The 24,161-nt window shown below is 42.4% G+C and overlaps 1 protein-coding gene across 1 annotated transcript in view; it reads right to left on the bottom strand.

The window, feature by feature from the left end:
- Positions 1–2,325: 2,325 nt before the first annotated feature.
- Positions 2,326–24,161, bottom strand: part of CLVS1 (clavesin 1) — a 70,834-nt gene continuing 48,998 nt past the window's right edge. The window contains exons 4-6 of the mRNA XM_083623083.1: positions 17,201–17,311; positions 13,147–13,382; positions 2,326–3,632 (exon numbers count right to left, since the gene is read on the bottom strand). Of these exons, the coding sequence (XP_083479209.1) occupies positions 3,545–3,632; positions 13,147–13,382; positions 17,201–17,311 (435 nt within the window). The 3' untranslated portion in view covers positions 2,326–3,544. The remainder of the gene's footprint in view (positions 3,633–13,146; positions 13,383–17,200; positions 17,312–24,161) is intronic.

The following is a 24,161-nucleotide window of genomic DNA, read 5'->3' as shown; positions in this document are numbered from 1 at the left end:
CTGCTCACCCCACGTCGCTTCGGATCCCCAAAAAAGGGTTTTCCCTGCGAGTAGGGGAGGCGATCCTGGTGTCAGCCGAATCCCACGTTCCCAGGCTTCCTCCGCCTGGGATTTTTAAAGGGTCTCCGCCTTCGCCGCGGCGGCAAGACCCGATTTTCACGGAGCGGGTTCCTCTGAGTCAGAGGAATCCCGCCATTGCCGATGGCGCTGACCCGGAAGTCCTACATGTCATCTTTCTACAGGTCTGCACTGTACAGACTTGCAAGGGGCCCACACTTCCTGAAAACCTCATGAGGAGTTGTTTTTAAAAATTACTTTTGCTTTGAAAGAAATCAGTGTGCTAAGTTTGTGCTTAATAATAATAATATAGCAAAAATAAGGAATTTATTTAAAAACAAAACCAGCAAGTACTCCCATCTCAGGTGCTTGGCAGTCACCCTCTCAAGCTTCCTGTACTTCATTTAAACTTCAGGGGAAGGTGCCATGAGGTAACTTTTTTCATGGGCCTTTTTTCAAATCAGGAAACACTGGCAGCCAGGGAGGCTGAGGAACACAGGTGAAATGTTTTAAGGGAGGGGGGGACCTCCCCCACTGCCATCTGCCATTCAGTGGTGTGCAGACTAGTCCCCTAAGTGCTCCTGGTAAATTAGAGTATTAAATTATTAAAGCCTGGCACCTCCTTCCCAAAGCCCGGGAAACTTCTGCCAAGTTTAGGGAGGGAGGTGCAATGCTCATGCGCACAACATCAGGACGTTCCGACATCACAAGCGCAGTGTCAGTCCCCCCATTGTCCTCGCAAGCTGGCACCTCTGGCCCTAACTCTTCTCCTATGAAAAAAAAAATCACTGCATGCCACTACTGCCATTGTACAATGAGCACTGTGCAAGTTCACCCCCAGCTGAAATTATCCAACATGCTGTCAGTGAGGCAGGAAAATGAAAGCTTTCATGGGGAAAGAAAACGTTTGAAATTTTGGAGAACAGGTTTTGGCACTATACTAAAAAAAACACACACCAAATAAAACCCTGCAGAACAAACAAATATACAGTGTATACATGAGTCAACCTTGACCTTTCCTTGTTACCATTGTACGCTTCCTAGAGTTCTGCATCATGCTGCTAATGGAAGAAGCACTTTCAAAAGCCACATGTCCAACTAACACTGCCAGAAATAACCTTTTAAGTACTATCCTTACGCTAACCTTGGCAGTTGCAAAAAACCTCCTGTCATGTTCTGTCCTGGCCTTTTGGGTACATTTACAATCCACACAAAGGTCTACTTATTTATTTTTCCATTTTAAGGTTTATTATCTGAGTTGAAATGGCTTGTTTGGGTACCCATGGATGCTATTCCACAATGCTTCTTTTAATACTCTTGGGCTATAAAAATAAATTACATGGATATTTAGCTAAGATTTTAATACTTGTTGCAACCTTCCCCAAAATTTACAATGCATTTGGTCATCATTTCCAGAGGGTACAAAGTCCATGGTGGTAGGAGTGAGAGTTAAGTACAGCAAACTTTTCTGAAAACAGATACATTGGTAAAAACTCAGTTTTTTCTGTTATGAATGATAAGCAGCTTTTTTATGTTGGCCCCTGTGACAAAGGATTAGTAAACAATCTGGACTTTACCAGCAGAAGCAACAGTCCAAAGTAAACCTGTAGTAAAGGTGGAGACCCTGTATTTCACTGAGAAACAATAAAAGGCTGGTTTGATAATTACTGATTTGATAGAACTTTGATTTTACAAGAGAGACCAAGTTCATTTTTTTATTTGGCCCCCTGGAGCAATAGAATCTGCAACTAAGTTATATCTGCTGCAACTCTGTACAAACATCTTAGCTCTACACAATAGATAAAACAGTTTCTGAATGATATCCCTAACAATGAAACATTATGCCAGCAACATATCATGGCTTTATTCATTACATGTGACTTCTACTAAATGATTGCAACTGTTTCTCAGCTTCACCGAAGACAGGGATGAAGGATGTGGCCCTCCAGATGTTGTTGCACTCCAGTTCCCATCATCCTTGGCTATTAGCTATGGTGACTAAGGCTTCTGGGACTTGGAGTCTAATGACATCTAGAAGGTCACAGGTTCCCCATCCTTGACTTTAGAGTTACTTGGCCATCCTTGAGATAGCGAGCAAATCCTTCAGGGCATATGGCATAAATGTACTGTTTGGCTAAGGATTGCTAACTGGCTGTTACATACTATTGCAAAATGTCAACAAACATGTTTCCAGCTCTTTGAAGAAATAAAGCCACACACACACACACACACACACACACTATATATATATATATATATATATATATATATATATATATATATATGGTGGAGTCCCCCCCCCTTACTATTTTCAATGCAAGAATGGGATTTGCTTTTGCAAGTAGAGCAAAGACGGGAATAGCAAAATGATCTTTGGCATTTCAGTTCTACGTTTTTCTGTTCTTCCATGGTTCCTTCTAATGGAGGCATATTGAATAATTCATTCCAAGTTTTCCCTTTCCATTATAAGCATAGCGTATATCTGCAGTCAGCCAGGCCCTCTGGCTACACCTTTAACTGATTGCTGGATAAAAGATGGTTAAACAGCTCTGCTGAGCTTTCATTTGCCGGAATGACCTAAATGAAAGGACCTGGAGTGGAACATTAATCACCAGTAAGTGTTCCCATTGAGCTCAGACACCTCCTTTCCCCCCCAACCAACATATCTACCCCACATACTGCAGTTGCCTTGGGGGGGTGGATCCCACACTGTTAAAATTAAATAATTGCTTTCCAAATTGCCTGTGTCTGTTTCCAACTCCAGTCATTACATTGAGCTGACAGGTTTATAAGGACTTTTAAAAGTTAAGAATTTATTTTCCAGGGGACTGTAATAAGTGACCCCTGCAAATAGCTGAGGTGATGAGATCACATATTGCAGAGTTGAACAATTTTCTGCTGGTGATTGCTTACTGTGTGCGTGTATGTGTGTTGTGTGTAGATAAAACGCAGAGGAGGCAGCTCTGTAAGGACTTACGGGTTTCAAGGTGTTTTCTCCATGCTGCAGACTAAATTATGCCTGTTGCTGCAATATTTAAACTCAAGACACCTTTACTTGAAATGTATATATATATATTTGTGTGTGTACTGCATCTAAATTTTATTTTAATAAAACTGGAGAATATCCCTGCTTAAACAGTATGGGAAAACCTCAACTGATGTATCTTTGAGTGCATGAACATACAAAGTCATCCCTAACATTTCAACCATTGTTAATATCATAAACCATAAAATTACGGGGGGGGGGGGGCTCTGCTTTACAATCAGGCTCATTAGCTTAGAACTTGGGCCGCAGGGCATCTCCCCATTGGCTTTGGCCACACATACAGATGGCTGGTGATGATCATTTACTTGCTTTGCAAAGACCGAGAGCCTTGTTTCAAGCTGAATGTGTGTTAATGTGTATTAAACCTGTCTTTTGCTTCATGGGTATCTTGTCCCATTGAAGTCTGATGGTGCAGTTGTGCGCTTTGCGGTGAATTCAGACTCAGTCCAGAGCCAGCAGTGGCTGGGTGTTCTCATTCTCATGCTGATCCTCGTGTTTCAAGGTTCCAGGTTCCACCACGGACTGAGACCTGAAAACAAAGAACAGCTGTTAGCATTGCTTAGGCTTTAAGGCTTCAGCTGCCATTTGTCTTTCCAAGAATGTACCGAGTTGTATATTGTATATTGACTTTCTCAATATAATCTCAAGGCAATTAACATTTCCAAAAACATCTGGCTTGGTATAAAAAAAGTAGTGGGCTTTGTACAAGTGTTGATGATTGTGAAATTATTTTGCAAAGTGCTGATTTCTATCAACACATTGGTGGGGTCAGATTGGAGGAGGTCATAGGCAAAATTGGTAGGTTCCTGGTAGTTTCCCTGATGTCAGGTAGTGATGTTCCAAGTAACACTAAGCCTCTGAGTTTATATGCTATTTTAAGATGAAGTATGGCAGGTGGGTTTGACCTGCAGGGACTGGAAACAAGGATCCGACCCACTTGTCAGATCCAGTTTCTAATCCCGGCTTTAAACATACAAGCTGGTGCTCACATGTGCACCACTGGATTTATTTGTTTATTTTAGACAGTTGTTGACTGCCCATTAGCAACATATTCTGGTCAGTTCACACAAAATTTAAAACAATAATATTGATTTTGAAATATCAAAAAATGTGAAAACACTAAAATCAATACAATTCCTCCAGCAACAGCAGCAGCAGCATGGAATAATTCTATAACAGGATTTAAGGCTCAGCTAAAAATAATTTCTCCCAGGTACTAAAATACACTATAACATGGTTCTAAATGACAAGTGGCACTAAAAAGGACTTTGAGTGAAAGTCCTTAACTCAAGCACCAGGCAAGCCCCTCTGGGGAGGACATTCCGTAATTGGAGCAACAACTCTGAAAAGGCCCCTCCCTAGTGCCTCACCCATCAAACCTTGCAAGAAGAAAAAACCTGAGAATATCTTCCAGCAAAGATCTTTAGGTCTGGGCAGGTACATACAGGAAGATGCTATTCTTTAAGTAACCTAGCCCCAAGTTATTTAGGGCTTTAAAGATTTAATGCAGTACTGATTTTCCCCCTCCCATCATCCTCCAGAATCTCCAAACTGTGTTTAAATTTCTCTCAAATCCAGGAGGAGTTCAGAGACATGGTTTGTGAATTTTTGAGAAAGGAAACACTGGAGCACAAATGCACTGTCTGCTACCCTCATCCCATGCAAAATCTAAAGCGTTTGAAGCAGCCTGAGTCACCAAAGAACAAAAGAATTGATGGATGAACGTTACGGAAGACTAATATTTTAAATGTAGCCCTTTAGATTTCAGGTATCGTCTGTCGCAGGAGCTGAGCACCATGTTCCAGCTTCACTGTGGGATTTAGAAGATGCCTTTGAGTTAATATTAGTTAGTGATTCATTCACACTGGATGCCATCTAAGCATTAGCTGGATTTAGAAAGTACAAATTATGTTCCTCATAAAAATCACCAGCAGTTCCTTCAACAACACTGCAGTGTAAAAATAGAACAGCTAACCAGAACACTAATGGGAACAGTGTTCTCTCTTCCTGAAACCCCTAATCTAAAAGAGATTAGTATTCGGAATTGAGTTCTAGCTGGCGGTTTCTTTCCAAGGGCAAGTATATGCTTCAGTGAGAGAAAACAAAAAGCTTTTTTTCCCCCATTCTGGAAGGTTCTGTCTCTCAAAGTAAGCTTGTACCATACGCCATGAACTGAGGGCGCCTTTAGCTGGTTTACAAAAGTATCAGGCTTAAACCTGAGTTAGCGGCATTTCAGTAAACACATGATGGTTGGACAGCAGAACTGGGCTGGAATCCAATGCAGAGCTAACTAGCTGTCTCGACATACAAGGATTTACACTTGCATAACAGAATTTTATCCCGTTCTGCATCCCCATATCAATTCTAGGTCACTGCATCCTTCTGGAGCAGATTTGGGGAGGGCTTGGGACATGCAGGGGAGGAGAGATGGGGAAGTCCCATTGCACCAGCGTAAATCCTTACAGGAAAGTTACAGTACTTGGAACTGCATTGGATAGAAGCCCTAAGCAATGGAGCTCCACCCCTATTCGAATCACTTTTCAACTTGCGGAAGGGGACCATTTAAAAAAGGGAGTCTCTTGCATCCCACAAGTGATATGTTTGGAACCCCGAGATTCCAAACAAATACTTGAAGAGGGCTCAGGCCATGTGTGATTTGTTGGTCCACTATAAATCAAAGGAAACAGTTTCTCTGTAATGGTGAAACTCATTTCATCAGCAGCAAGACACCTGCCTCTCTTGTACAGCCAGTTCACAGATGCCCCGGGCAAATCCAAAACATTTTCCTGCCTATGGCAATGAGGCAAATAGTGCATTTCCACACACACCTATTTCAAAGTGCATTTCTTTTTTTTTTAATAATAAATTTTATTAGTTTTCATCAAATTATACATTTCATCCCGAATATAACAAATCATAGCTGTTTTGGACTTCCTTCAGCGTCTCTGACAATCATCCATATTTATACCTTTCATACACATTCCCTTTTTTCGTATTGCCAATATTCCTCCTTATTCCTAATATTTCTAATAAACAATACTTATTTATTTTTTACAGTGCCTCTTGAAATCCTGATAGCGTTGTGTTAATACCACATGTATTTTTCAGATAGTCCACAAATTTTTCCCAATCCTCAATAAACTTTTGATCTTTACTATATCTAATTTTCCCAGTTAGTTTATCCAGTTCTGCATAGTCTGTCAATTTTAGTCTCCATTCTTCTACTGTCGGTATCTCTTCTTGTTTCCACTTCTGGGCCAACACAATTCTGGCTGCCGTTACTGCATATTGGAAAAGCTTGCAGTCCTTCCTTCTTATGTCCTTTCCTACTATCCCTAAAAGAAAAGCTTCAGGTTTTTTCACAAAAGTGTATCTTAACATTTTTTTCAACTCATTATATATCAGTTCCCAAAAGCTTCTCACCTTCTTACATTCCCACCATTGGTGGAAGAACGTCCCTTCTTTTTCTTTGCATTTCCAACATTTGTTATCAACCTTATACATCTTTGCTAATTTTACAGGTGTCATATACCATCTATAAAACATTTTCATCACATTCTCTTTCAGTAACGTACAAGCCGTGAATCTTATGTTCTCTTTCCACAGTTTTTCCCATTCTTCGAATTGAATGTTGTGCCCCACATCCCTTGCCCACTGTATCATTACCGATTTAACCTCTTCGTCCTTAGTATACCATTCCAACAATATCTTATACATTTTTGACAGAATTTTATACTCATTATTTATTATGTCTTTTTGGAAAATTGATTCTTTTTCAACATATCCTTTATCCTTCAAATCTTTTTTGAATGTTTCATTTACTTGAAAATAATGCAGCCAATCATTCATATGCTCTTTAACTTGTTCATATGGCTTCAACTTCCATTTTCCTCCTTCACTGATTACCAATTCGCCATATGTACCCCATTTTTCTCTCGTGTTAATCTTCTTAACACTCAGTACCTCTAGCGGAGATAACCAATGTGGCACTTTTGGTTCTAATATATTTTTATATCTTTCCCATACCTCTATTAGTGGACCTCTGAAGATATGGTTTCCAAATCCTTTGTGAACCCTTTTTTTATCACACCATAGATACGCATGCCACCCAAATCTGTTATCGAAACCCTCAAGATCTAATAACTCATTGTTTTCTAACTTTATCCATTCCTTTATCCAGCATATACATGCTGCTTCATAGTACAGTCTCATATCTGGCAGGGCGAAGCCTCCTCTTTCCTTTACATCCGTCAATAACTTAAATTTTATTCTCGGCTTCTTCCCCTGCCAGATATACCTTGAAATCACTCTTTGCCATTCTCTGAAGGTTCCAGTACCCTTTAATATGGGTATGGTCTGAAATAAAAACAGCATTTTCGGTAGCACCGTCATCTTTATCGTAGATATTTCAAAGTGCATTTCACCCAGGGTCAGTTGAGTGCTTTTGGCACCTGAGAATGAAAATCCCACGAGTGTCATGTCGTCTCCTTGGCAGCAGGCATGCAGTAATAATTAAATGACTGGCAGTTTGCTGCCCTTTCAAAATCAGCTGCCTCAGGTGGCTTCCTCACACTATCTAATGGTAGGGCCAGACCTGGGGTTGCCATTTTGTAATCCTGGCCAATCATTTGTATGTCTTAACAAAACATCTAAAACTGCTCCTGATTCTTTAGAATCTTTTCCTCTATATTTAGACCAAATATATCCTTTAGGCTCTCTCTTTCTTCACTATTTTTAGCAATGTAAACCACAAATATGGGGTGTATGTGATCCAGAAGCAGTAGGCAAAGTGTTAGCTCTCTGTTCCATTTGATCCTCAGAATAGAACACAGGATTGGTATTTTGGAGGCTGAGGAAATGTAGCTGCAGGCAAAAGTACATATAGGTCAGCATACCAGGGGTGGGTGAGGCCAGAGGTAAAAGGGGGCAGAACAGTATATGCAAATTTTACCTTTGTACTGTAGGTTAGTTTCTAAAAGCACTCATATACCCCCCCCAGTGGCGTAGCGTGGGTTGCTGGTGCCCGGAGCAGGGCAAGTATTACGCTCCCTGGAGAACAGAGCAGCTGGGGTAGAGGTGCACACCAGGGAGGGTACACGGAGTCTGTGAGACACATGGCTACTAATGCTGCCACTGATGGCGGTGGTAGCCATGTGCCTTCTCGGCTTGGTGGCTGTCCCTCCCAGCTTGGCCAGCCCTGAAACTGGGCGTGTGGGTGTTTGTTGCCAGCCATGAGGAGAAGGAGCTCCAAAGGCCCAGCCAGGGCACGACTTGCCTCCCCACAGATTCAGAAGGCAGCAGGAGCTCAGCCATGTAGCCTAGATGAGGGTGTCTGTCATGGAGGCACCTGGTTGCGCCCCCTCAGAATTTTGTGCCTGGGGCTGCTGCTCCTCTGCCCTCTGCACACTAGTCTACTACATACCCCTCTCAACCCTTCACCCAAATAAGCAAGCAGCATTATTGGAGTTCAAGGACACAACCCAGTCAGTCAAAAATACTTCACAGATAGGGGTGTGAAGCAAGGGCCAGTGAGGGGTGTTTCCTGGGGAGATTTCTGAGAGGCAGATGGAGAGGCCTGGATGAGGCATTTGGCTCCCAGGCCTGTCCTCCATCTCTGGTAAGACCATGATGATGGCATCTGCTCTGCAGATGTGTTTCGGGGGGCAGGGAGCATTTCACACTAAATATTCTGCAACACACACACCATCTATCTTTATCTCCATCTTTCTATATATACATCTGTACAGACTCAGCCATCATACCCACATTTCCCCTCCAGTGCACTCCTATAGGAAGCATGAAGGTGCCTTAAGGCTCTGATTTAACCTGTCAGCCGTAGTCTTGAACTGTGAGCCACATTTTTTTTCTTACCTGTGAAAGCTTTAAAAAAGATCTATTCAAACATGAAACAATCCCAATTCCACTTTAAGATTAGGCTGTATTGGGGGGGGGGGACACAACACAATGAAAGCAACCCACATGCTCTCATTCCCAGTCTTTTACTTCTCGTCTTTTATTCTTCCTTTGCGTTATTAACAACCTTATTTGCTGAAATCCATGTGTGGGTGGGGGAAACCCATGACTATCCTGCTGAGCTTTCCCCCTTGAGCTGAGCTTTGTGCCTTTCAAATTGGTGCACTGTAACCAATCAATCCAGCCACACTGCAAAAGATCTATTCACTGGGGCCTCACCTCCCATCTGCGCATTTCCCTCTAATTCTTTGCCCATTACACCGGCTCCTCTAGGCTATTATCTTCCAATGATTCATTCCTGCTGCAGAAAATAATAAAGGAAAATGTTTCCTTCCAACAAGCCGCTATTGATTTACTTATTGATAACACGCAAAGCCTTTTTGGTTTCAGTAGTAGCGTTCTGGGTTTGTTTCTTTTCAGTTCTCAAGCCCTGTCGCCTCCACCAGGTGGAGAGGAGGGACTGTAGCTCAGGGTCAAAGTGTCTGCTTTGGATGCACAAGGTCCTGTCTTCAACCCCCAGCAACTCCAGGCAGGGCTGGGAGAGAAATCCTGAAGAGCTGCTGCCAGCCAGTGTAAGACAAAATGGAACAATGGTCTGAGTCGATAAAAGGCAGAGACCTGTGTGCCTGTCCATGTGGTAGCAAAGAGCTGGATCACCACTTCAGTCCTCAACATCTCTAGGTAGGGCTGGGAAGACTGCCTGCTTGAAACCCTGGAGAGCCACTGCCAATTCAGAGTTGACAGCACAAGGCTTTCGTCGATTGAGAGAGAGCTGCATTAGACTTGGTTCTGCTCTTTTATACATAGAATCATAGAATTGTAGAGTTGGAAAGGACCCTGGGGATCATCTAGTCCAGGCATAGGCAAACTCAGCCCTCCAGATGTTTTGAGACTACAATTCCCATCATCCCTGACCACTGGTCCTGTTAGCTAGGAATGATGGGAGTTGTAGTCCTAAAACATCTGGAGGGCTGAGTTTGCCTATGCCTGATCTAGTCCCGTGGTTCCCACAGGGGGGCAATTTGATTTTTAAGGGGGGCAATTCGAGCTTGTTTAGACCAAGTTAATGGCCTTTTAGGCTTCCTCCACATGAATAGTAGTTCACTTTCTGAATAATAAGAATTATATGTCATGGGGGGGGAGGGGATCAGGATTTTAGAGATGCTTAGGTGGGGCATGGCCAAAAAAAGGTTGGGAACCACTCATCTACTCCCACCCACCTGCAATGCAGGAAAATGCAGCTGTCCCATAGGGAGACTGAACCTGCAACCTTGGCGTTATCGGCACCATGCTTTAGCCAACTGAGCTACCCAGACTCATACAGGAGCCTTTTAAGGTGTTTTTACTCATGCTTCTGTACTTGTTTTTGATGTTTGTTTTTGTCGGTTGCTTTGAGCTCACCTTTCTGTGGGGAAAGTGACTAATAATAATAATAATGTTCATCTTGCTGTTTTCAGCTTTCTGGTGTGACTAGCTTCCCTTGCATTTTCCATATGTGTGGCATACACAGAGGGAAATGGTGTCGCCATAGTAACTTGCATCCATTTCTCGAGCTGCAAAGCATATCTCCTTGAGACAGAGTAGAAATGCAGAGTGCATTTTCCCATTGCTGTAGAATGTATTTTGTCTTCTCGTAACAAACTTATCTTATTGGGCCAAACTCCCAGTGTCCTAAATCTCTAATTCTGTGAGACTTATTACTTATTACTTACTTACTTATTACTTACAGTGACTTATTAAAGGAAGATAAAAAGAGAAATGGGTTCGAAGATAAAAAATCGAAATTCCAAGTCGAGTTAATAGACTGTAAAGATAAAATTTTATCAAGAATGTATAGTTTATTGCTAGAATGGTATACAAAAGACGAAGAAGTAAAGGAATCAATGATAAAATGGGCAATTGATATTGGGCATAACACTGAATTGGATGCGTGGAAAAGATTATGGAAGGAGGGTTTGAGATTTACAGGATGCATGGCTTTAAAGAAAAACTTGCTAAAAATGATGTATAGATGGCATTTGACGCCAGTAAAATTAGCTAAAATGTATAGGAAAAAAGAAAGAAAATGTTGGAAATGTAAAAAGGCAGATGGGGACTATTTCCATATGTGGTGGACCTGCGATAAGGTAAAAAAATTTTGGGAATCAATTTATAATGAACTCAAAAAAATATTTAGATATACTTTCCCCAAAAGACCGGAAGCGTGTCTATTAGGCTTAATAGGAACAGAAATTAAAATAGAAGATCAAAATTTGTTCATGTATGCTACAGCTGCCGCGAGGACCCTTCTGGCCCAAAGATGGAAAGTACAAGATATACCAACTATTCAGGAGTGGCAGGCGAAGTTGACAGAATATGCAGAACTTGCCAAACTGTCAGGGAGGATCCAGGACCAGGGAGATCAAAGATACCAAAATAACTGGAGTAAATTTATTGAATATTTAAAGAAGAATTGTGGAGAGGTGAAGACACTAGCAGGATTGACATAATACCTCCAATGTATAATAGTACTAATATGAGAATGATGTGCGTGATGGAAAGAGGATAAATATACCAGTTGTGGGGAGGGAAGGGGGTCGCGACTCGGCAGACTCAAAGGGAATGTATGGTGCTATTACAATTTGTTGGGAAAGAATATGTAAGGAAAACAATAAAAATTCACTAGGAAAATAATTCTGTGATTGGAATCCCACTCCATTTACATTTTCCATCACAGACAAACCACAGTACAGTACATGATTTGGTATGTGCTTGAAACTGCATACCAAACTGCAGTCATGTCTATTCTGTATCACCAACTATATAGCTATAATGCCAGGCCTGTGTTTATTATGAAGGGGTGGGGGGAGGAGAGCAACCACACAATTCAGGCAACATCAAATATGCGTAAACAATGTGTATTCAGTTATTACTCAACTACAGATTTTTCAATAATATTCATATGTATTTATGGTTACAGGTAAAAAAAAAACCCCATAGAGTGCAATATTTACTCAAAAGTAATTCTCACTGAGTTCAGGCTAGCTTCCTTCCAAATGTGCATAAGATTGCAACCTAAATCTACTCAAGATTGTTTTTGTGAGTCTGCATGGACCAGTATATAGATTTAGTCAACTATTACGTTTCATAAGCTCATTAGTTTGTGTGAACTGTTTTCCAGACCTGTGAAAAGAGGCGACAAAGTGGGGATGGCAGCCACTGGATCAGCTGGCCTCAGTTCTTGCAAAATAGCCAAATTTGACGTGACATTTTCTCCACAATGGGTCCTTGGCCTCATTTGTTTGTAAGGGTAACCCAAACTATGACTTACCACGATGAATGAACCAGGCTCTGGTTTGTCTTCCCAAACAAACCATTAGTGATAAAGCAAGAAAAAACCTTGGTTGCAGTTCATGTGTTGGATGAGACAAGCTGCATGCCTGGGCTCACCTGTAATGCTTAGTATAAGGTAGCAAGGCAGCAGGAGGAGGGGGGGAGAGTAAAGGAGCCACAATTTTCTCTCTAGGCATCACCACACTTGCAAACCATAACTTGGTAATATTACATGCAAACCGGCCCCATATTTTGCTCTTTCCTTTGCACAGGTTATTCTTTTTCCATTTTGCTGAACAAGTGTGACAGGATGTGCCAAAATCAACGATCATTAATGAGGCCCAGAACAGCCATAATCCTGTTACTGCCTCATGAAAGAGCATTTCACTATGAAACATTTTCATTTAATACACTGGTGAGACATCTTTCCTTTTGACTTGCTCATCTTCATCAGGCCAGTAACTGCTATTATTATTTATAGGAATCCTGTGCCTCCAGATATTGTTGGCCCCCAGTTCCCATCACCCCTGGTCATTAGGCATGCTGGCTGGGGGCGATGGGAGTTGGAGTCTAACCACAAGTTGGACAACCACAAATTCCTCATCCTTGGTATATAGATGATGTTCTTCCATTGTCATTCTCGTCTCTTGAAGGCAAAGCAATCCTTGCATTTCCAGTTAGGCATTATTTCCTTTTCCTGTTTTAAAGCAGATAATTTTTCATTTCCTCTAAACATGTGCTCCGAGGCTGAACCTTACCTTTTCATGAGTTTGGGTGAGCATTCTCTCTCCAAGTTGGATGACGAGTGCTTCACATGCATGGTGTTGTAGGAAGTGTGCGTGTATTCGTTTTCGTCATTGTAGTCTGGACCAAGTAAAGTCCGAGCCCAAGTGCCCATGTCATAAGGAGGAAGTGTCCCTCCAAACTCTGAGGGCAAGCAGTCAGGGTGTATAAGCTGGTGAAGGCTATTCAGATTGTTACCATGAAGAAAGATCTTTGAACAAAGAAAAACAGACAAGGACACAGTTCATTGGCTCTCAGTTTTTCATGGCTGTTAAAATATTAAGGATACTTAATATTTAAACTTTTTCAAAGTTTGCCGAAGTACAAAAAATATTAGGGGGAGGGAATCTTTGAGGTGGGAGTGGAAAGTCCAAAGCAGCATGTGAGTTTGGAGCATGCTACATGTTCATGGAATGCTGAGTGATTGATAGAGTAGCAGAAATGGAAAACCCGGCTGTGTTGAGGGAGGAATGGCAGGGTCAGTCAGCTACAATGGCCAGTCAGTCAGCTACAAACAGGAGCGATCCATACTCCAACATTTTGCTGCAGGTCTGTTGTAGACACTAACACAGCAAAAATAAGGTGATGAGCAGCAACTGTGTTGGCTTTTGGTGGTAATTTTCTAGGTTATTCCAAGCTACTGGTTTTGATATTTGAAGGTTTTCACTTCCTATGAACTTTATCAGAGAGTAGGGCTTCCCATAGGATAAATCCCTTCATGTCTTAAGATGGGAAGGAGAATCTCTGATGAAAATTCTGTTTCGAAGGCTATGAAAACTGCTGCCTGCTGATGTGTGGTCTTCACACAGCCATTGCCCCCCAGCACTATGGCATGGGCTTTCTGGCTGCTGAGATCATAAAGCACACCTTGCTAGTTCTTTTGATTAAAAAAAGGCAAGCCTTTTCTGTTTCAACATGCTGATGGGGCATTCATTTATTTTATTATTTATCATGGATACTTATTAAGGGTGTGCATCTGCTCTGCATGAACATAGCAAGGGGAATTGGGGGGATTTGAGGGTCTCCCCCCTGAGTTGAAGCATAATGTCAATTATTCCAGCTCCCCGCTGAGTCAAATTGGGATTCTCACAAAAGCTTCATGTCTGTCACTCTGTTTCTATCCTTTTCAACAATCAATGTTTCCCATATATCTCTGTGTTTCTCTAGCTCCAAGGCTTTGCAAGAAGTGGGGCTGCCCAAAATTGAAAGAGCTCTTGGTTGTTTTTTGTTAAAACCCACTCTGGAGGGACTCCTGTGCCTATAAATTTCATTTACTTTGGCCAAAAGGCTAAAAAACTTGTAGTCATTTTTAGGTTCCCTGTTGTACTGAGTGGAGAAGCACAGGATTTTGTTTTATACAGATCTGTTGAAAAATGCACAGAGCAACTCAGAAACACATTGCAATTGAAAACACACACACAAATGCAGCTCTGAGATGACACTTGGGGCTTGTGCATACCACTAACATTTATATCCTTCAACAGAATTCCAAGGGGAGGGGGAGCACTAATAACATTGGGAAAGCACATTTAAAATGCATAGGAGGATGGATGCAATAGAAATTTTAATTGAGGATGATGATGATGGCAGCAATAATGCCTGCAGGAGAGGCATTTAAACACATCTAAGGGAGACAGGTACATTCAAAAGCCATAACTTGCTTTGGACCCCTTATCAGTATTCTTTAGCGGTCTATTATTGTTCATCTTATAATCCATGGATATGATTCCCCTACTACTGTCTGGGCTTTTATGTCAGTGTCCTTTCCTGTTCTTTCACTTTTATTCTTTTCCCTACATCTATAATTTTTTGCAACATCAACCCTGCTATGTGGGAATCCCATGCCGATGACTACAGTGTAGATGACAACAGTCAGGTCATGTATCCACAGCATTGACCAGAGGAGAAATGACCGCTAGGAAGAGTGCAGAGAAGAGAAATGCCTGCTTCAGCACCAGTGCCGGATTTACGTATAAGCTAAACAAGCCAAAGCTTAGGGCCCCACTCTCTTGGCCCCCCCAAAAAAAATTTAAAGGAAAAAACCCACTGGATGAACATTTCCAAAATATAAGATAAAAAACAAATAAAATAAAACCTACATACAGCAACAGTGTTTTGTGTTGTGTAGGCTCCTATGATGTTAAGTAATGGGCCCTGCCTGCTAGCCTGCTCCCTAAAATATCACTGGTTTGCTCATTTCTATATATGCATGTGCAAATAACTTTAGATACCTATTCGGTCCATAAATAACCATTTAGCATATACTCAACACAAAAAACAGTGACAATTTGTTGTTGACAAAGAACAGCTGGACATATAAAGGGCCCCATTACTTTCAGTAGTTTATGGCCTCATCAAACCTAAATCCAGCCCTGATCAGCACAACAGGATGTCTTCATTTTCCTCAGCTGCAATAAAACATATCTCTCCCTTATTGGTCTCTACAGCCATAGCAGGTGCTGTAACTCCAACAGCTTGACTTTTCCCCTGATGGTGCACTCTTCCCTTTTCTCTTGAGACAGACAGATGCTAAGGATGATGGTTGTTTGGGTGTATTCTATCAATTACATTTCCCCACTTATCTCACTGTAACAAAACAGGTTTTTTTGGGGGGGGTGGAGTGTCAGTTTGGGAAGCTTCTCTTTGCATTCCTGTTTGGTACCAAAAGTGTTGCTCTTTGCGGTTTTTTTCCTGGATTGGGAGTATGAAGCTCTGTCTGTAGAGACTTTCTTTGACTCCATCCACACTCCTTTCCTACGTCAGTCAAGCATGCCTCTTCAGCTAGTTTTCTAGCCATTAGAGGAATTGCATAGAAAAGTACCTTCTTCAAGCATAGTTTTATGAAGGCTGTAGTAAAAATGGTATATAGTAGGAATCAATATTCCCAAGTCCTTTGCCATAATAAAGTCCTGCTTCTTCTCCAGCAGTGCTTGGAATTTGAATTATTTGGGTGACATCAATTATTCCCCCACCCACCCTTTTACAAGAAAAGCAATCTGCTGAGGAAGCAAAATGGGAGACTTCTCTCAAGATGTCTGTAATGCAGGGATGAGATGCCTTGTGGGGAAACATCTGGGAGCAGAGGCAGCACATGTCAGGGAGGGGCAGAAGGAGAGACAAAAATGGGTGCAGCAATGTGTGTGACTCTTACAATTGTATGGGAGGCTCTGTGCCAGCCATGTAAAAACCAGTGGTTTCCTTACACACCTTCCCATCCTCTGTCCAGGCAAGCAAGAGGCATTATCATAGTTCAAAGACACATTCCAGCCAGACAAATTCACTTGAGGAAGGTACAGAGCACAGCTAGTTGAGGATGTGGTCTGAGGAGCTGGGGAGGAGAAATGTCCACATTCACACCATACATTTAAAGTGCTATGGCAGCACTTTAAGCAGTCATGTCTCCCCCAAGGAATTATGGGAGCTGTAGTTTGTTATGGGCGCTGAAAGTTGTGAGGAGACCCCGTTCCCTGCACAGAGTGACAATTCACAGGGTGTTTAAGAATCAATCTCTCTACCCGGGGGCGGGAGTAGGGGGTCTCCTAACAGCTCCTAGTACCCTTAGTAAACTACAGCTCACAGAATTCTTCGTAAGAAGCCATGACTATGGCACATTAAATGTATTGTGTGAATGTGGCCAGAGAGGCCCCATCGCATGAGGTTCCCCTGCTCATCTGTAATGGGTAGGGCTCTTCAAACAGTTTCTGTGGGTTCCCCACCCCCAGTACTCTACCGTAGCTGTGTGTGTTTATACTATAAAATGGTGTCTTTCTTTTGTACACGATGAAAGGTGTGTTTTTTTCCCCTTCTGGTGCCTGGCTTAGATTCTGAAAATAACTGTCTCCTGCTGAAATATTGATTGCATACGGGCTGTTGGCAAACTCCAACCGAGGCGTCAACTCACGCTGCCGTCCTGAGGCCATGCAAAGCAAAACCACACAAAGACAAAAGGAGGAGGCGCAGAAAGCAGGGACCCCCTTGTGCCACTGGGGGTGGGGGGTGGGCTTGTGGCTTGCTTCGTTTTCTAATTACCCTTTTCCTTGTCTTGTCTTTGAGGAAGGGCTTGATGAGCGTGTACAGGGCATGGATGTACCAAGGCTGGTTCACAAAATGGACTCCTCCAAAGCGAGCAGGAAAGCTGTCCTGTGGAGAAGAAAGAAACGGAAGCCAATTAACAGAGGCAGCCAGTTAGGTAGGCAAGGAGCGGGTCTACAGGCTGGGCTGTTAATTGATGCATTAGGATCGACTACTTTGCAGCACAAACACACACACAGAGCTTCTGCTTTAACATTCTCTTAGCACTTGCACAGTGGGGCAGCTGCAGGGATGTGGGTGTGTGGTTTAAAGTCTCAGACTCATCCCTAGTTCTCTCTCTCTCTCTCTCTCTCTCTCTCTCTCTCTGTGTGTGTGTGTGTGTGTGTGTGCATGTGTGTGCATGTGCATGTATCTTTCTTTGCAAGCAGCGCAGCATGAATGCGGGAGGGAGTGTGTTTTCTAATTCCCCATTGTGTCACAGAGCCAAGTTCCCATACACCTCTGTGAACACGGCTCACCTCTTCACCCCGGATGCCTTCCCTTCCCCCCTCTGCCCTCCCCCCAAGCCATCATTACAATAGCTGAACTTTCTGGGTGAATGAACTGCACATTATGAAGAAGAAGACGGGTGGAAAATGTTGATAAGTGAAGCTGTTGAGAGGGAGCGGCGTGACAGCACCATGGAAACTGACGCAGACAAGTGCTTGCATTTGGAGGTTTTGTACAGATACCCAGCAAATTAGCATGCAGGTAGAGTCCTTTCTCCCAGAGTTGTCTGCAGTGGTGGATCCTATTTCAGGTATGCAGAATAACATGGATGAAAGACAGGGCAGACTTTTTCCGGGGTCATTTTCTATCATGAATTCTATTTAATCTCAACATTAGATTCATACAGAATAGACAGGGAATAGACTGGCGTCCTCTGTCATTTTGAAACACTGATGCCTGAGTATATGTTGTAATTACACCCACAAAGAAAAACAAGTTGTGTGCTGTTGGAGAGCATTAGAGGAGCCTTTTTAGTGTTCTTGCTGTTGTTGTCGTCATATATTTTTTTTAAAAAAAGCTGACTGGCAAGGAACTGTCCTTAAAACATGTTGTCAACTAAAATGCAACAGTGTTGCGACAATGGAGAAGCTGTGCATCAGGGTAAAGTGCGATGAGGGTGAGTTTAAAAGGTTTTTAAATTGCAGCATTCTTTGTGAATATTCCCATCATTACCCCTGAGGGAAGAGGAGAGTATTTCTATGTCAATTACTGTGGCATCTTTCATTGGCAGGAACAGGGCTTTGCTAGAGTCCCAGTGGGAGTAAATCAGCACAGTTTTGCAAAGAGTCAACGGTAAGTTACATTTTGCTTGGAAGGCTGCAGATCTTTTATCACCTGAGAGCTGGGGACAGAGAGACTGCCACACACATTCATTCGTGTATCCCAGGCTTAGGCAAACTCGGCCCTCCAGATGTTTGGGACTACAATTCCAATCATCCCTAGCTAACAGGATCAGTGGTCAGGGATGATGGGAATTGTAGTCCCAAACATCTGGAGGGCCGGAGTTTGCCTATGCCTGGTGTATCCCTTTGGACACATGGAAAACTGTGCTGACTGGTGGCAGTTCTCCAGGATTTCAGACAGGAGTCTTTCCTAGTCATACCTGGAGGTGCCAGGGATTCAGAGGTGCCAACTTGCAAGGGAGATTTGGGGGGGGGATGTCACATGTGTGACGTGTGCATGATGCGCGGTGTTCCATCACAACCTCAGGAGGAGCCGGGGTGGAGCCAAATGCAGAAGCAGCATGGCTTCAATGGCCAGTGGCTCCTACTCTCTGGTTCTCAGCTGCCTCCTGCTCCTCCTACCACTGCTGGCAGCCAGGGACTGCTTCCCCACTCCTTTCCCTCCACAGCAGCAGAAGGAGGAGCTGGTTACTGAAGCTGCACTGTGCTTGGCTCTGGGCTTGGTCTCCTCTGCCTCCTTATTTTTTTGAACATTGGGGGGCAGCCCCCCAAAAAAATATTCAACAAAAAAGGTAAAGGTAAAGGGACCCCTGACCATTAGGTCCAGTCATGGCCGACTCTGGGGTTGCGGCGCTCATCTCGCTTTATTGGCCAAGGGAGCCGGCTTACAGCTTCCGGGTCATGTGGCCAGCATGACTAAGCCGCTTCTGGTGAACCAGAGCAGCGCATGGAAATGCTGTTTACCTTCCCGCCGGAGCAGTGCCTATTTATCTACTTGCACTTTGACATGCTTTTGAACTGCTAGGTTAGCAGGAGAAAACACAGCAAACCATTTCCCAAATAACACAGTACAAATGGAGAAATCTTTACAGAAATGCCACCCCAGTAAAGTCTGTGGAAATATTTCTAACTATAAGCCTTAGAACAGGCATGGGCAAACTCTGGCCCTCCTGATGTTTGGGACTACAATTCCCACCATCCCTGACCACTAGTCCTGTTAGCTAGGAATGATTGGAATTGTAGTCCCAAACATCTGGAGGGCTGGAGTTTGTCTATGCCTGCCTTAGAACCTACATCTCCCCTTCCTAGTTTCACATAATGTGATTTAGCCAACTCACCATTAACAGGTGTAATTAATTTTCTTGCCTGATTGTTTTGAAAAAACTTTGAACTTGTGTCTTGTTCTATCATGGAGGTTCAGGGCAAGAAACAGCAGGTTCAATTAATTAAGTAAGTAAAATGTATTCATCGAAAAGAGTTACTCCACCTTTATTGAAAAGGCAGGTAGCAACACCAGCATTAAAAACATCAAAGCATTAGCTAAACAAAAAAAACCCTAAACAGTTAAAAAAATGGCAGGATCAAACCTAACCTATAAAAGCATAATTATAAAGGCAACAGCTGAAAACCAAACATTAACTTCTGGTGGATATTTTAGTAGATATTTAACCAAGTGGATCTTTAGAGGAGGAGAAATATAATGTGGTCACCAATTAGGTTTTACCCAAAGTAAACCTACTGAAATTAATAGACCAAAACTTGGTAAGTCACCAATCACAGAGTGGCTAAATTATACTCAAGAGTTAAACCCATTGACTTCAATGCTTCTGTCCTGAGAATGACTTGGTCAGATACTAGCTAATTAAAATAAGCATTTGTTTGAAGTAGACCTAGATATAATTTTTGGATGGCATTATGGGGTTCTGATTCTGCAGTAGTATATACGATACATCAACAAATTAGTTGAAGGCAAAAAAGCTTTTGCTTCATGTGTGTGAACTACGTAGACCTTTCTTTGTGATTTGAGCTTGTCCCACTCTCTCCCTCTTCTCAGAGAGAATGTGAGATGGGCACATTGTATGTCAGTAGGGGAAAAAAGAATTAAGGCACAGGGAGGTGGATGGTGGGGAGGAAGGACCCTGCAAATGCAGTAATTTGTTATTTCACTGTCTAGGAGCCGTGGAGGTTTGCTGCTCACATTACTCATTTGTTTTCTGATTTCCCCAAGGTTCTTTTTGTTAACTTGGGAAGTAAAGCCATTACGTGTCAGTATTTCTCTATTCTCCCCACTGCCTCCAGCAGCACATTCTCCTTTCTTGTAGAAGCATGTTGCAGAAGCCTAATGCATCTTTTTTGCCAAATGCTAAAGATACTAACATGCAAAGCAAGAAAGGTATTTCTTAAAAGCTGCATTAGAGCCAGTATACTTATTGCATCTTCAGATGGTCCCTGAACAAAATCTACCATAGAACCAAAACGATTTAGGGCCAAGCAACAGATTGGGTTAAATGTGCTGTTTGGTGCTCTCTGTTTGGTGATGTTCAATTTTTAATTAGCAGCTGAAGGTGGGCCTGACCCCAAGCAGATGGCAGTCCACACGGAGGGGGCATTTAACCTTTTCTTCCTGTGCTGTAGCCTTTGCAAAGCAAAATTGCTAACTGAAGCGTTAATGATTGAAGCATATTCCCAGGAAATGCCGCAGTGCAATACCACTGGTATTAGTATAACAGTGATAAAAGTACCATCCTCCAAGATCCAATGCAATCGAAACAATAACTTTTAAAGATTAAAGTTCTTCTATATTTAGGTAGGCATTAAAATCGCAAATTAAAATATTTAAATCCCGAAAGATCGTCTTGCTCAACACACGAAACATGAAAGGCAAAGCCTTTAAACACAACATGAAATCTTTTCATTTTTAGGATTTATGGCTTTCTAAGGCTAGTAAGTATTATATCAGGCATAGGCAAACTCGGCCCTCCAGATGTTTTGGGACTACAACTCCCATCATCCCTAGCTAACAGGTCCAGTGGTCAGGGACGATGGGAGTTGTAGTCCCATAACATCTGGAGGGCCGAGTTTGCCTATGCCTGTATTATATCCATACAATTTCTCAAAAAGTTCCTCTTGGTTAGTGGATTCACTTGCCGCCATATGATTCCAGTGCATGCTGACTGCCTTGGTCCCAGCTGATTTATTTCCAGGACATGTGGTGATAAAACATTTCTAGATTGTTCCTCCTTGGCCCAGTAAATCCCCGTGCCATTCTTTATGTGCATGAAGTCCATTTGTGTAAAGAACAGCACAAGAATCACTTGCAGTAATGTGAGCAATTGCCCCAGACCCAAACTTTTTCTGTCAGCAGATTTATTTTCAGGCTCCAGTTTGCTGCCAAACAATGCAGGCTGGAGCTTTGCTCTACAGGGACAGGACCTGATAGTGCAGTTGAGCTGGTACCTTGCCATTTAAAAGGGCAAAGCCAGGATACAAATGAATTTGTTTATAGGTGTCACCAGATTGCCATTTTGAACAGGATACTTGGGTGAACGTTCATGTTTTTAAATATATCTGCACTTTGGGGTGTTTTTCTAAATTGTTTTTCTTGCACATCACCTTGAGATGTGTGTGTAGGAGGTGATTAATAATAATAATAAACAATAATATGACTAGTTTTAGCCTAAAATTGCTGCAGAGAGCTGGATTCCCTCCCCTGTAAAAACTTAGCATTGCACAGCATGTCACTCCTCTTGTCCTTTAAAAAATATAGCGTGACTCCAGTGTAAACCTACATACCTTGGCTTGCACCCAGAGTGAGGCAGCAAGTAGGAAACGTTCAGACCAAGAGTGAAATCTAGCTGTTGAATATATCCCTCTGTATCCCTATATGAACCAGTATATACAGTCTCTGTATCCCTATATGAACCAGTGCTGCAGCTGTAATAGTAACAGCTTCTAATTACACTAAGAAAAGAATCCTACACCATTTTGAGCCCGGGTTCATTTTTGACACCCTAGGTTAGTTGGTTAGGTGATTGTAGCTGGCATAGTTCAGTGCTGACAATCTGGAAGCATCTGTCCATTAAAAAAAACGTTGTCAGAACTAAAATCAGTACTCAGAAGTGAATTTTCACTTTGCTAGTCTCCAAGCATAACCACTATCTTCAATCTCCCTCCTCGCTTAGAAAACAGATTAAATAATAGACAGCTCTAGCAGAATCTGTGTTAAGTTATTTTTCTACTTCATAAACTCAGCTGGAATAAGTTGGCCTGCACCAGGGAATTATCATATTTAATCCTTTAGCAGAAACACCCTATAGATTTTTCCACTGTGTTTGTTTTCTTGTTGTGTTCAGTACGTAATAAACTGAGCAATTAACAATTGTTTCCCATAATCATTCTTGCAATATAATGAGACGTCCATGCCTTCTGTTTATTTTGCAGTTGACAGATGAGTTAAATAAAGTGAGTTGCAGAGCCAAAGTACTTGCTCAGGAAGTTTTGATCTGCCTTTGCAAAATAACAGTGTCCTATTTTATGATCCATCAAAATAAATCATAGCCTTGAGATTTCTATAGCTCTCTCTAGAAATCATATATACTGTGTGTATATATATATATATATATATATATATATATATATATATATATATATATAAATACTAAGTGTGCCACTTTGGAGCTCTCTACATCAGGGGTGGAGAAAATGTAGGCATTGACCTAATTTCACGGTGGGGGGGGGGGAGCCTAGAGGGAGAGGCGGGGAATGTCAGGGAGATAATGGGAGGAGGAATGGAAGGAGGAAAAGGGAGAAGTGTTTGCCAATAAAGCCCTAAATGACTTAAGTTAGGATATCTGGAAGACAGACTCCTCTATACAACCCTGCCCAGAGGTGGGGGGGGGGTCATTTACAGAGAGCCTGTAAAATCTCCTACCAGCAAAATAAGTTTTGTTGGTAGGAATGTGAGGTGTGGCTTTTTCCGTGTCAGCCCTCTGCTGGTGGATCTTCCAGCTGAAGGAGAAGAGCCTAGTCCTGCCCCAATGCCTGGTGCCATTTTGGCAGGCAGTGAAAACATTCTTATTCTGTGTGACTATTTAATGGCTTTTAATATATATGAGAAGGTTTCACTCTGCCACTTTTGGTTTTCAAGGTTTTGGTTTTAATTTTTGTAACTAGGCGGTGTGTGGTTTGGTTCTTTCAATCTTGAGGGCCTTTGTTAGGCCCAAAAGTGGTATTAAAATCTTCAAAATAAAATACTGTACAGTGGTACCTCTGGTTGCGAACGGGATCCATTCCGGAGCCCCGTTCACATCCTGAAGCTAATGTAAGACGCGACTGTGTGTCTGTGCGTGCACAGGTCATGTTTCGCCGCTTCTGCGCATGTGCGTGATGTTATTTTGAGTGTCTGCGCATGTGTGAGTGGCAAAACCCGGAAGTAACACATTCCGTTACTTCCGGGTCACCACGGAGCACAACCTGAAAATGCTTATTCTGAAGCCTATTCATCCCGAGGTATGACTGTGTATCAGAAAGGCGTCTGCAAGCGATCAGTTCAGATCTCTAGCGAAAGGGATATTTCCTGGCAGCCCAGTGAGTGGAGAAGAAAAGGGGGAGGGAGAGAGAGAACATAAGAAGAGCTTGCTAGATGGGACAGTGGCCCATCTGGTCCAACAACCTGTTTTCACAGTGGCCGATCAGATGCCTGTGGGAAACTGGCAAGCAGGACCTGA

The sequence above is a fragment of the Podarcis filfolensis genome (assembly GCF_964270895.1).
Source record: "Podarcis filfolensis genome assembly, chromosome: 7".
NCBI lineage: Eukaryota > Metazoa > Chordata > Lepidosauria > Squamata > Lacertidae > Podarcis > Podarcis filfolensis.
Note: the sequence above shows the minus strand (reverse complement) of the source record. Positions and strands in the feature narration are given on the sequence as shown.